Genomic DNA, 13,460 nt, shown 5'->3' on the forward strand with positions numbered 1-13,460 from the left:
TGGATATTCTTTTTTAGCATATGTATCAAATACCTTTCTTCTAATTAAATCTGAGTCAAAAGAATCAAGTCAAGTTGTTTCCTTACATGCGTTTATAATTTTCCTAGGCGTAACAAACGAAGTAGATCCACATTTCTTGACAGAACGGCGACTTTCTTGTAGTATTCTTTGGTCGGTTCGCTTTCCAATACCACACGCCGCAGCAACTCCATCTTGAACTTCCGGAAAGAGTGTGAGTGGTCCTCTGTTTTCGGCCTCTCTCTTAAAATACTCGTGAATACTGTGTATTAATTTGCGAGCTTAGCTATGCAAATGCACGCTTTCCTTCTTCATCGGAGACAAGGTTATAACATTACTCAAAGTACACGTAAGAACTGGCAACAGCTCAATGCGGCTGCCGATGCTTCTATCACGGTTTTTTTATAGACTGAGGTCTAGCTGCTTATCAGCAGACCTCCTTTGCGCTGCTTGGTCTCTCACAAAGTGCAGAACTCAACTCAATCGCCAATTCCGCTGAAAAACATAATAGTAGCCTGTGAACGCCAGTCTCCTCACTCATGCTTGCCTCATGTCCCGCCAACCCCATCCTCCATTTAATCACCCTTACGATATCGTGTGAGAAATACAAACCGTGAAGCTAATCATCATGCAATTTTGTGCATGATCCACCTTCCTCCCTCAAGGTGAGAGACCAAGTTTCTCACCCATATACCACAACTGGCAAAATTACATTTAAGTATATTTTAATTTAGTTTTTTACATGAGACGGGAGGGCAGAATATTTTGGACCGAATGATATTAAGCATTCCCTGAATTTAATTTGCTCTTGGTTTCGTCATAAATATCATTCTGGGTTCTTAGTATCGTCTTCAAGTATTTGAATTTTATCACATCTTTTAACGATTCATTAGCTGTCCTTGTATTCGGATTCTGTCCTGGATTGTGTTGCCGAGACATCATCATATATATTTTGTCTTTTCTGTATTTATATATTGACCAACATCCCACCCAGAGAGTTGTTTTGTGTTCGTTTTTACAGTATTTATATTATTTTCAGCAGATTAACATCAATAGTATAGACCAAAACCTGATGTGTCCCATTCATTTCTAAGCCGCTCTGATTATCTTGGGTGTTCCTGATGGTATATTCTAAAGGAAAACTGAAAAGCAGCGGCGATCGAGCATCTCGTTGTCTTAGGCTGGGCGCAGTCCAATGTAGCAAAGCTGCTTTTGGCAAAAGCACGTGTGCTCTATGCAGAAGCGTTCTTGCTTCCATTGAAAGCAATTTGCTACATCTTTCTTCTAATCAAAGCAAAAGCACTTTTGCTCATTGTACCTCAGTCGTCGTCATGGCTGAAGATGATGAGGATGTTGCTGTGCTATTGTGGTATTGTTGGGAGAAATTTTCCCCGCGAAACGACCTTTGTGAGCGCAAAAGCTTTGTTTACGTCTCGTTCCAGTTAGACGGAATGTCGGTAGGAGATACTTTCACACGACTGAGCGTCGCCACTATTTCCCAATTTAATACATTTAAAATTGCCAAAATTAATAAAATGACTTAAATTTGGATGAAGTAAGGCGCACTAAAATATCATCTAATCACACCTTTTTCGTTTATATAAACCAGATTAATATGCCAAATCCTGGTTTACCCTTCATCTCAAGATTCAGCCCGTTCGGGAATTGAACCACAGACCTGGACAAATTACAGCTGGAGAACGGATCAGAACACAACACTGTAGAAAACAAATGACGAACAGCAGCTGGCGCATGCGCACAACAAAATGCTATATCTTGTTTTACGAGCTAGCAATGGTCAGCTCCATCGTGCATGTTTTAGCACGTTGCAACAAAAGCGCTTTTGCCAAAAGCAGCTTTGCTACATTGGTCTGCGCCCAGCCTTAGGCCACTCTGAAGAGGAAATGTGTTAGACAAGTGTTTGTCTACATGAATTTTGCTAGAGGGGTTATTTAAATACATTTTCATTAGCCTGAATCGCTTCTCAGGTTCACCAATTTAAAGTGAAGTATTGTGAAGAGGTGCTGATGTAAATGAGACATGGCCTTTCTTGATGTCTGTAAATAGTTGATGTAATTTCCTATTGTGCTCCCATTTCTTTTCTAATATCTGGAGAATGAAGAAAATTTCATAGGTTGCATATCTATTATGACAGAACTCACACCGAAGATGCCTAATAATTATATTGCCATGTGTAGCCAGCCTCGCCAGAAGAATGAGGGATAAAATTTTGTAGGCAGGTAATGAGAGGGAGATTTCTCGATAATTATTACAGTCAGTCTTATCGCTTTTCATATGAATCGGTAGAATAATAGATTCCCTCCATTACTGTGGCATTTCCTTCTTATTCCATTAAGAGCAAATAATTTTGCATATCTCGGAGAGCAACGTTTCTCCTTCTGCTTTGATCAATTCGGCCGGAATCTAACCAGTACTTCTTCAATGTCTCAATACCAGTCTCAGTTTCGATAAGGCTAGGTTCTGGCACTAATGGCTCAGTGGCGTGTACATCTATATGCGTCATATAATGGCCTCGTGGGCATTTAACATCTAGTTAAAGAAATTTGTCCAACTATTCAAAAGAGTGTGGAAAGCTACGATCAGATAACCATTCATATCACTTGATAATGTTAACTTTAAATTGCTAACCGTTATTAAATTAATTTATGCATCTGTATAAATCTACAATATTTGTCTGTCTGTAATTAGCTTCGAGTTCATTAATTTTGTTTTTCAGGTAATCCGTTTTCTTTTTCCGAAATGTTCTACTGGCTTCATGTGTTGAATTTTACAGATTATCTCCATTTATTTGGCTTGGTTTACGCAGTAGTTGTAATTTAACATGCTTCCGCGTGTCTATCAAGTTTGAACCCTGATCATCAAACCATTGTTTACTACGCTTTAGCTTGTGATATCCTAGATTCTCCTTGATTGAGGTCATGACATTGATCTTAATACTTTCCCATGCGTTATTAATATCCAAACTGTTAACTTCTCTCTCAAGCCGGAAATCTTTTGAAGATTTCTGTGCAGTGCTTTCCCTTAACTTCTACAATATTTAGTTTCTCAAAAGCAGATTTTGCTTCCTCACTGAAAGTCTCTTCCTTAATTTTGCCACTACGAGGTAAATGGTCGGTATCACAGAAAGGTCCTCATAACGATGTGGCATCTGATTTATAGGAGTTTTGTTCTTTGTCAATTACAACGTGTGACACAATCAGGACGAGCCCTATGTATGATTTGGGGTTTTCACAGCGGTGAGTATGAAAATTTCTGTTTTCTGGGTTGTTGCGCTGTGTAGTATGGTAGATGTTTACCAACGATTCAGAGGTCATACTGCCTCCGTCATGAAAGCGATCAAATCAGATATTTTCAAGTCCGAGTATGTTTATTAGTGTCATCGTGAGGTATTGTTGTGCTTTTGACAACTGGGTTTTTTGAAGCTGCAAAATATACTACTCTGACTCCATTATCATTAGTAACGTCATGTATAGTTTTAAATCCATTAATCGGTTTAAAAATGTGTTCCCTATCTATCTTTGCATTGAAATCTTCTAGCAAAATTTTCAAATATTACCTAGGAAACTGGCCAAATACCTGTTTTCTTCTTCGTAGAATTTGCCCTTTGTGTCATCGTCTTTATCCTCTGTTAGGGCATGCATATGCCATAAAATGAGATAAAACTAAGAACTCTTTAGTGTTACATAAGACATAATGTCACAAAAACACTCTACGCTTTTAACTGCTGAAATAATCATATTATGTTTGAAAAGTCCTGCTCCTAAGTTGTGATTAACATTCCCTTTTCCACAGAAAAACATATAATTTTCTGCTGTTTGATATCCCTCCCCTTCGCACCTAAACTGTTGTACTTTCACGAAATATAGGTTTCACTTCATGAACGTTCCCGCTACTGGCTTCATTGAAGCTTCCCCAATATTCGACTTTCAAATCTCGTGTCCTTTCAAATTGGTTAAGTCCGAGGCGCTTTGAGGAATTTCTTAACAAAATAAAGTTTTTACGGTGAAGAGCTGTTAGCCCCACGCCCAACCCCAAAATTTCAGGACCACTCTTTCTCGGCTGCTTGCAACTTCTTATTCAACAAATTTGCAGCTACCCGGTGGCCTTCATTCCCCGCAACCTGAGGATGCGCCATGCCGTGTTGACAAGGACCCACGTAACATAGTCACGAACATTAATAGACATTTTAATCTGAGTCTATGACGCGGTCTCTTGAGAAGTTTAATTTAAGCTTATCGATCGAGCCTAGGATTAGTATGGTACATTATTATCTTGGGAGTCAATATCATTTAGCAGCGATATGAAATGCGTCTCATTCGAACCTCTTGCTCAAGAAAATCACACGTTTTACATCTATGCATTACATGTCAAACACAATCAATACTGCTTTGCTTGTAAAATTGCACTCTAATGTCTACTAACCAATGTTTATCCACTTTGACCTTCAGACTGACCATTGCTTCAGTCAACTTATGCAATCAGCGTCACAAAGACTGTCACAAAATAGTAAATATTATTACTAGAAAAAGTAATCATGTTATTCTACTAAACAAATGTCTCACCTCATCTTGTTTGCTATATTTCATGTGGAGTTAAAAATCTGCTTTAGAAATTATTCAAGGAATAATTTGTCGGTACATAAATAATTACATAGCTTTAGCTGAAGAAAATGTTTGTGTAGTTTGTTAATGCCTAAATTATAATAAAAATATTAAATGTAACATAACATATAGAATCAACAATGAATAATAGTGTTTATTTCAAGTGGGTTATGACATAGTACGGAAGCCCAGGGCAGAACAGAAAACTTAATTTTTGGAGGCATGTGGAAAGGACAATAATAAAGACAAATACGTGGAGGAACATTGTGCGGATTTATTGTCTATTTGAAATATATAATGAGTTATTAGTTTAGTTCTAAGAGTTATAGTTTTTTAAATATTAATTTTTATAGAGGAATGTAACTTGCTTCATTTTGTCCGTGCCGGGGCAAGACGGATTATGTTTGATATTATGTATGAAAAGTGTTGTGAAGATACAGATTATCTAATACATATGACGTAGGATATAACAATTATTTGGCTTACAATGTCAAATGTCAAAATTTTACATATTTGATATCTACTTAGGCCTAACACAGACGGCACACTTGTGCACCTCTTCATAATCGTGACTATCAACACCTGCACATGAGTTATGGGATCATTTCAAGCAAGACGAATACAGGATCCACCCTTCAACAGACTGCAAATAGACATCGCCACATTAGAGGCACTTGTCGTTTGATCCTCTTCTCTGGGTACCCCATTCTGCCCTACCTCATCCTGTCCCGAGTATACTCTTCCAAATTAGGATTGTCCCACCAAAATTGACATCATGAAACTAAATAAAAATATTGTCTTTAAGACTTTGAAGAAAACGACTTGTAACATGCATCATTCAGCAAAGTGGATATGAGTAATGAATAGGGCTCACTGGAAGTGGAGAAAACTTTGTAAAATGTAGGAGCAAAATCCAACATGGGTGATTGTATCAATAACTGTAACCACAAAATGGCGCTGACTGACATGACATGACCCTGTTCTATATGCTAATGGTATTTCACCTGGTTCCGATAGATCGCAATACATTACAGATGAAATAAATCCGATACCCTGTTCTGCTCTTTGCTCCCCTATATTATTTTAAAAAGCAAGGGAAATTTATTTATTACTCCACACACACTTACACAATATTTATTGATTATATATCTCAACATTATAATTCATAACGGCATTTTTTGACAATTGTAGAAATTTATGTGCCATAATGTCTAACAAAAGTAATCAGAGGGGAAAATTGAAAATTCATTCAGAAAATTAGTGTTCTCTGAAACAGAAAACATATTTATTCTTTAGTCTTTTGTAAATAATAAGATAGAGTTGGTGTAGACGTGTATTATGAACATATAAATGTGAGTCATTATTAAGAGTCATCATGACATTAAACCAATAAGCGTGTGCTGCCTCTCATATGCAGAGAGCAGGATCAAATAAGTTTCAACTGTTTCATTACAAAATGCTCCATACTTTCCAAAGTAACTTCAACTCCACGATCATAAAAAGAGCCTTTAGTCCAATTTGCATCCAGCGTAATCTGACAAGCAACCAACACAAAACATAAACTTAGTACATAAATCGTAGCTTAGGACTCACTAGGACTCTGCATCTGAATTAAATTGAGTATGCGCTACGTACAACAACTTTTGTGTTGTTTTCAATTTGATTCATGTTGATCCACTTACACACTAACATAAAGCAAAATTGGAATCTCTGGACTTACAAGTGCTATATTAAAAATTCAACAGGTTAATATATGTGCATCGTGGTATTCTCAGGAGGCTCAAGTAAAAATAATTTTGTCAATAAAGAGCAATAATATTCATTCAGTGAAAAAACTAACTATATAGTTAAGTGCATTTCTGCATACATGCATTATGGTTCTCCTTTTTCTGAAAACTGAAGTTCAGTGACATAATCACATATTCCGTAACACTCTAGGAACAGAAGTTAATTTTTTTTCAAAAAAAAACTGAATGTGTGAATATGACCACATGACATAATTCCGGAAGTGAGCAGTTGTAAATACTTGGGAATACTCTTAAGCAGCGATTTAAGCTGGGCTGATCAAGTACATTATACGGTGAAGAAAGCCTGGAAGGCACTTCATTTTACAATGCGTGTTCTCAAAAAGGGGAATAATAACACTAAAAGTCTAGCCTACACATCACTAGTGCGTCCGATTCTGGAATATGGGGCGGCGTGCTGGGATCCTTACAGGGAGAGGCAGATAAATGCGTTCGAACGGGTGCAAAATAAAGCATGTAAATTTGCATATCACAGGAGCGATACGAACTGGGAAACCCTGGCACAGCGTAGAAAGATAGCACGAATATGTGCTCTCTTCAAGGCGTACACGGGAGATCGGGCATGGAAAGCTATAGGTGACAGATTGCAAAGGCCATACTACCTGAGCAGGGTCGATCATATTCGGAAAATTAGGAGCAGAAAACAAAGAACAGATATCGGAAAATATTCTTTTGTAAATAGAACCATCCAACTCTGGAACCAGCTACCTGCTGAGGTTTTAGAGACTCTCTCCTGTAAACCAAGTACGTTTAGGAAGAAGGTTAGGAAAGTGATAAATGAGGTGAAGTAAAGGGAATAGATGGGTGGGTGCAGTGAAGGGGGGTAAATTGGGGTGAGGATGGGAAGGCTTCATAAGTGTAGTGAAGTGAAGAGAAGGTCCTGATGAAACGTGTGATTCATTGCTGTTACTGTCTTATGTCTAGTTGGTATTAATTTTTAAGTTATGTACTTTAGGTTATATGGTTTTGTAATAATATGAGTTGTTTTATTTTGAGTGTGGTGTGTTGTTTTGTTGTGTCTTATTGTTCTTGTTGTGCCTTATGTTTTTTGTGTCTCATTGTTTTTGTTGTGTCATGTCTTTTTGTCTTACTGTTTTGTTGTGTCTCATTGTTTTGTTGTGTCTTATTGTTCTTGTTGTGCCTTATGCTTTTTGTGTCTTATTGTTTTTGTTGTGTCTTATGTCTTTTTGTCTTACTGTTTTGTCATGTCTCATTGTTCTGTTGTTTCTTATTGTTTTTGTTGTCTTATGTTTTTTTTTGTGCCTTATTGTTTTGTTCTGTCTCATTGTTCTGTTGTTTCTTATTGTTTTTGTTGTCTTATGTTTTTTGTGTCTTATTGTTTTGTTCTGTCTCATTGTTATGTTGTTTCTTATTGTTTTTGTTGTCTTATGTTTTGTTGTGTCTTATTGTTTTGTGTCTTATTGTAGGACCACTGCCACCGGTTAAAAACCCATTTGCAGTCAAGTAAATAACAATAATAATATATAGATTCAGTTATTATCACTATTTGGAACATTTTTCTGCATCATAAATACTAAATTTAATACCGTCTGAAGAATTTGAGTGCAATTATGCCGTCTCTAATATGTTCGCAAAGCAGAATTATACCTACTGCAGACCGCAATATGATTATGTACAAAGGTCTGTTATTGTAAGTGAACTACACAGGTAGCAAGTCTTCTTAAACTTTCCTTGACTGTGCCTTGAACATTGCATTATAAAAGGTTAATGCGCATTCTTGACTTGCGAAATTCTGTGCAACTGTGGAGAGGTCTTCCTTCATTGTGTATATCCTGATTCCTCAGGCTCAATTGCAGCAAAAATCATTCCAGTCAAGGCCATCAATATCATAGTCAAACACTTTTTTGTCATATTCATTTATTTTCTCACACAGTCCTTGTATAATGTTGTCTGTTATCTTCAACTTACGGTTACAGAAGTAAGATAAGACACTGCAGAACTTAATGATCTTTTTATAGATCTTCACTAACCTGAGAAAAAAGAATTATATTAAAGATGCTGACTTCTGAGTTTTTGCTCCATGATGTGTGGTAGAACTTTACGGACGTTTCAGAGATCCTTACTGCATCCATCATCAGGGCGATGAAGCCTCGTTGCCCTGATGATGAAAGTATAACTTCTGAGATATGACTCCATGTAATTCCGTGTGTGGTTATAGGTTTTTCATAGAAATTGTGGTGTTTGTATACTTTGATTTCAATAAGAGCTTACATAATTCTTGAGTTTTAAGCTATCCGAGGGACGCCAATGTCAATTTCTGTAATTACTTGTTTATTTTATAAAATGAAGGAAACCGCTTTTCGGTCACCATGTAATGTCATCTTTGTAAACACTACCTTTCCAGCTTCCCCTCTTCTCTCTCATTTCCTTCTTTTTTTCTTCCCCCCATATCCCCTTCAAAGAATTTCAGGATGAAGCTCCATACCTCGGGGCATTTGGCATTCAACTCCCTGCCCAAATTTCTGTGTGCATTTTATTAGTGGTTTTCAAATTATTGCTGCGCTGGTAAGTAACTCTGCCCGTTCCACGATACTTGGGGATATTGTCACTCTGAAGGCTGCCCTGATATCTGATTGACTAAGCCATCGAGGGTGTGGCGGATTGGCAGCTGCCTTGATTTGATTACCTGTAGTGAACAGGTTCACATCGGCATTTTTTATATTTCTTGCATTAATTTTTTTGTATTCGTAATCAAGAACAAGTTGTATAGGCTCACTTTGTTTGCTACACATTGCTACAGAGGTATAGATGGACCTACTGCCTCGGAGGCTTCATTATATGCCATTTCAGTTATTAAGGAGTTCATTATATAAATGTTATTTGGAAAATATTTGATTTTTTAATTTTTGAAAAAGCTAATATGGACGATTTTTCCTAGTGTGTGTGCACATGTTTTCGTTATTTGGACGTTAATACCCGCAGGTTAGTTCTATAATGACACTGTATCAGTTATTTTAATAATTAGTGCAAATATGCATGGAATGTTCATTATGAACTGTTAACGGCGGACTAAACGAAAAATAAATTTCAATCTGTTATTTCGTTACATTATCTCTGTATTAGAATGGAAAATAGGAACACTCAAGAGAGGTATCAAACAGTCGTGACAGTTGTCGGTCGATAATCGACTCAGTAATCTCTCGACTACAAATCAAAAATATTAATTACACTCTGGAGAACTGTGGAAGATTGTGAGCACTCGAAATGGTCCAGAGATTTTTATATGACATGATCTGATGTGTCGGTAGTCAAGCTTTATCCTTGTATAGATGAAGGAATACGACACAGAAGATTTTACTTACTGGATCGTTGAAGAAGTCGTCAAGACGCGATTCGGCGCCCTTACATTTCTTGCTTCGGACCAGCTTGTAGACGCTGCTGAGGTTTGGGCAGGACCGAAGCAAATTCTCCACCAGTAATTTGCCCATGAAAGCAGTTCCACCCTCGATAAGAAGACTGGAACCCCGGTAGAACTTTTGGATCATGCCGAACATCGTGGTCAAGTGTTATTTAGGAGGCCCCGGGTTCACATCTCGGCCCGTAGACTGGCTATTTTCACTGGTGATTTTGTGGCTGTCCCCAGTTAATCTAGGCAAATGCAGGAATAAATTGGACCACGACCGATTCCTTTCAAATTATTTCGAATTCATTACTCACTATCATCCTCTCATAGAAAGCTACATAGTCTCAGCTACTGAAAAAGCGTTGTTAAATAAACTAAGATAACTAATTAAATAAAATACGTCGCCATACTTGGACCCCGGATTTCACCCGCCTCTGGTGGCATAAACAGCTGCTGCTGGCGCAATCAAAGGAACTGCTCGAGCGACCTTGCTTTATGAACCTGTTCCTCGTCTCGTTTTCATACTAAAAGTCGATTGCCGTGAACCTGCGTTGACATAATGTCTCCTCATTATGTTTCTACTGTTTCTTATCTGCTCTTCTTATTTTTCATTTCCAACAAAAATCACATATCAAGAGACCATATAAAAATTCCATCATGACATCTCCGTAATTCATGAGCTTTCTTGAGCAATTGATGCTTCTTTCGCTAAACAAGTAATCCCCCACCCTTTTAAGGTACCTTCACGTAGCTAGCTTACTCATAACATTATGCCTGGCAATTCCAATTTAGGCTTACATGTGCCCAACCGCCTCCTATAACAAAACAATTAATTAAAATAGATGTTTTCAGTCGCAGAAACGTCTTGCGACCGAAAGTGTTGTTATTAATCTAAATTTGTTGTATTCGGTACGTCCTTGTCAGGAAGCGCATTATTAAGTGATTTACAACTGCAACAAAAATTTCAGTGCAAAGTAATGTTCGAGAATGAACACACTTTCTGCTCGTGAATAAACTATATTCGAAACTGCAAGTTTTTGAGCAAATTTTTTGAATGTTATAAAATTGACTGGGAGGGTAGAAGAGCCTATGCAATTGTAGTTGCAAAGCTCGGAGGCAGAAGACCGCTCGGAAGACGAAGGCGTAAAGGCAAGGCTTTCTAAGCCACTATAAAATCTTAAATCGCTTACTTGATCTGCAATTTTAGAGTCATAAGATATATTTTCGTTGGCGCACTGTTTCCAGTCACTTGTACTTTCTATTCTTTCTTCAATGTAAGAAACTAATTTGACAACCACAAAAAAGTGGCGTAATTATTGGATACCGTCACTTTCTGCGACTTGGAAAGTTATAAAGTTAAAGATAATGTTGGAAGAAAACAGCCAGACATCTATCGTTCGTTTGCTAAACGGAGATATTCGTGTTAAGTGTTACGGGGAATACGCTTCGTGTGAGGCTGGTTATGGATGTAAGAGCGCTCTCCGATGTCAGGGTGAAGCTAAACGCGAATCTAATCTGAATGGAGAACTGAAAGTTTTCAAGGTGAAGAAACCAACCTGAATGTGGCGCTCCAACCCAGAAGACATACGTTATTTAATCCTCTTGTTATTATTTGATTTACGCCTTTACGTTTATATATACTTTCTAGTTCTTAAGATTGCTGAACTCTTTAAAATAACGGGGAATAAACCAAACAAGAGATGTTTGCTAGTGCAATGTTAAGAATGCCTGATGAGGAGGTGTGCAGTGTGAAAAAGCGACGAAGAATTGTGAAAACTACAGCTAGAGACATCAAGAGTTGTGGAAGGAGACGTTCTCGACATATGAGGGGAAACTGCCAACGTATGTAATAAGCAGCGCGGATGAAAGACAGGGGGTGTCCTATTTTTTGGGGGGTTGGACTTGCCCAAAGGAACAACGGCATATAAAGTGATGAAAAGAAACGAGACATGGGTCACAGGAATACAGTGTAATGGCATACAAGCCCAGTATTCAGAAGGCCGCGAGTTAGATTTCATCAGTGGCTACTCTAATCAAAATAAGAAAGTAATGAAAGAAAACAATTTTACTGTAGACGGAAAATTAGCCGTCTTCCAGAATACTGTTTATTTAAGGTAATAAAAATGTCTAACGTAATTTTCTTATGAAAGTTTGCTTAACTCGAACTAATGTTGATAACAAGCAAATCGGAATACATCGGATTCACACCACATATTTTAACGACTGAGAAATTTATGCAGTAGATTGTAATACTTACGAACTTATTGTTATGAGCCTCCTTGGATATAAATGTTGGTAGTCTAGTTTAATGACTTTATACTAAATTCTTGGGAAATACATAAGGACTTCAGAGAGAAATCAAACTATTTTGGAATTTTAATACAGTAAAGCCTGCTGACCAGGTCAGTCGGAAACCTCAATGATAGTCAAATATGAGTATAAAAAATAAGGAACAAAGAATTGAAGATGAAGAAGAAGAAGAGGAATAATCGTCAGTTGTTTCCATTTTGAACACTAAAATTCCTTGTAATTGCCTTCTACAACTACGAGGAACACACAGAAGAAACTGCCCTTTGTAATTCTATTCTTAAGCTTAAAATTCAGTAAAGGGCTAATCACCGTACGGACAGAGCACTTAAAAATTCCTCGAAGTTTTTACAAAGTATTTAAATCTGGTATAACTATGAAATTACATTCAAATATATGGTAATTCCGGGAGAGATGCCGCACTTTTTGCAACATTTGTTTTAACTCAATCCGGAAAAGATCAAAACGGCTGAAAATTCAGGGATATTATATCTAAGATCTCTATTATACTAATCCACAAACAATAAATCTAAAGCAAATTAATTCTCAGAGCTATAGGGCGATAAAGAGAAGTTGTCTTTGCGTCGTCTCTCCCGGACATGCCGGGAGAGACTCCGCTCATTGAAAACATCCTAGAATTCAAAGAGAAACATATGCAAATAAAAACTGATGAACTTCATTCAAAGTAATGAATTAATGTGAACATTAAAATGGAAAAAAATATTGGAATACCAATAAAAATTGAAAAGATAATGAATATTCAAATGAATTTTTAATTACTAAGTAAATACATTCAAAAAAGAGTGTTCCAGAGTTTGCTAGAGTCTAAGTGTAAACCAGTGAATTTGGAGTCTATGTGTTAGTCAATGAAATTTGTACGGAGAGCAGAACTCATGCAACCAGTTTCTGCAACAGTTTTCCCAGCGCTCACAGCACTTGTTAGTGTTACAATTTTCAGGGGTCTCTTGACTAAAACATTTTTTATTGATTTATTCTTTTTAAAGTTTTCCGAACTTGTAGACCTGAAGTACTCGGACTATTCGCCTTTGTCTTTTTCCCCTGCTCTTTGACTGCATTTCCTCTTTGTTTCTTTGGCCTTTCCTCTATGTTAGCTGTTTCAGTGAGGACAGAAGCCAGTGGGCTCCTTGCAGTTGAGTTTTTCTAGATATTTTCAACAATGGTCTAATCTTCCTCGATAATATAAGATAATGCAATATAGCAGGCATTTTTGAGTACTCTTTAATGTATATGCATGATTTTTTTAAATTAGAAGTGGTACTGCGGCATTTCTCCCTTAATTTCCTGCGGCAACTCTCCTTATCTTCAGGGAGAGACGCCGCGCCC

The 13,460-nt window shown here is 37.3% G+C and overlaps 1 protein-coding gene across 1 annotated transcript; it reads right to left on the reverse strand.

Annotated features, from left to right (window-relative positions):
• Window positions 1-8,453: 8,453 nt before the first annotated feature.
• On the reverse strand, window positions 8,454-10,257 carry LOC147874218 (putative fatty acyl-CoA reductase CG5065). Its single transcript, XM_087346079.1, has 2 exons — window positions 9,769-10,257; window positions 8,454-8,564 (listed from the first exon to the last, which is right to left on the reverse strand). The coding sequence occupies exons 1-2, from the start codon at window positions 9,958-9,960 to the stop codon at window positions 8,541-8,543; spliced, it is 216 nt and encodes a 71-aa protein (XP_087202205.1). The 5' UTR covers window positions 9,961-10,257; the 3' UTR covers window positions 8,454-8,540.
• Window positions 10,258-13,460: the final 3,203 nt, after the last annotated feature.

The sequence above is a fragment of the Zootermopsis nevadensis genome, unplaced genomic scaffold (genome assembly GCF_977971745.1).
Source record: "Zootermopsis nevadensis isolate Lab colony 2312 unplaced genomic scaffold, Znev_1.0 Znev_ptg000010l, whole genome shotgun sequence".
NCBI lineage: Eukaryota > Metazoa > Arthropoda > Insecta > Blattodea > Termopsidae > Zootermopsis > Zootermopsis nevadensis.

Excerpts from the sequence above, each read along its gene's own strand:
- LOC147874218 (XM_087346079.1), bottom strand. The coding sequence starts at position 9,960 with ATGTTCGGCATGATCCAAAAGTTCTACCGGGGTTCCAGTCTTCTTATC. Across the intron at positions 8,565-9,768 it reads ACGACTTCTTCAACGATCCA|GGCAACGAGGCTTCATCGCC; the intron begins GTAAGTAAAATC and ends TTTCATCATCAG.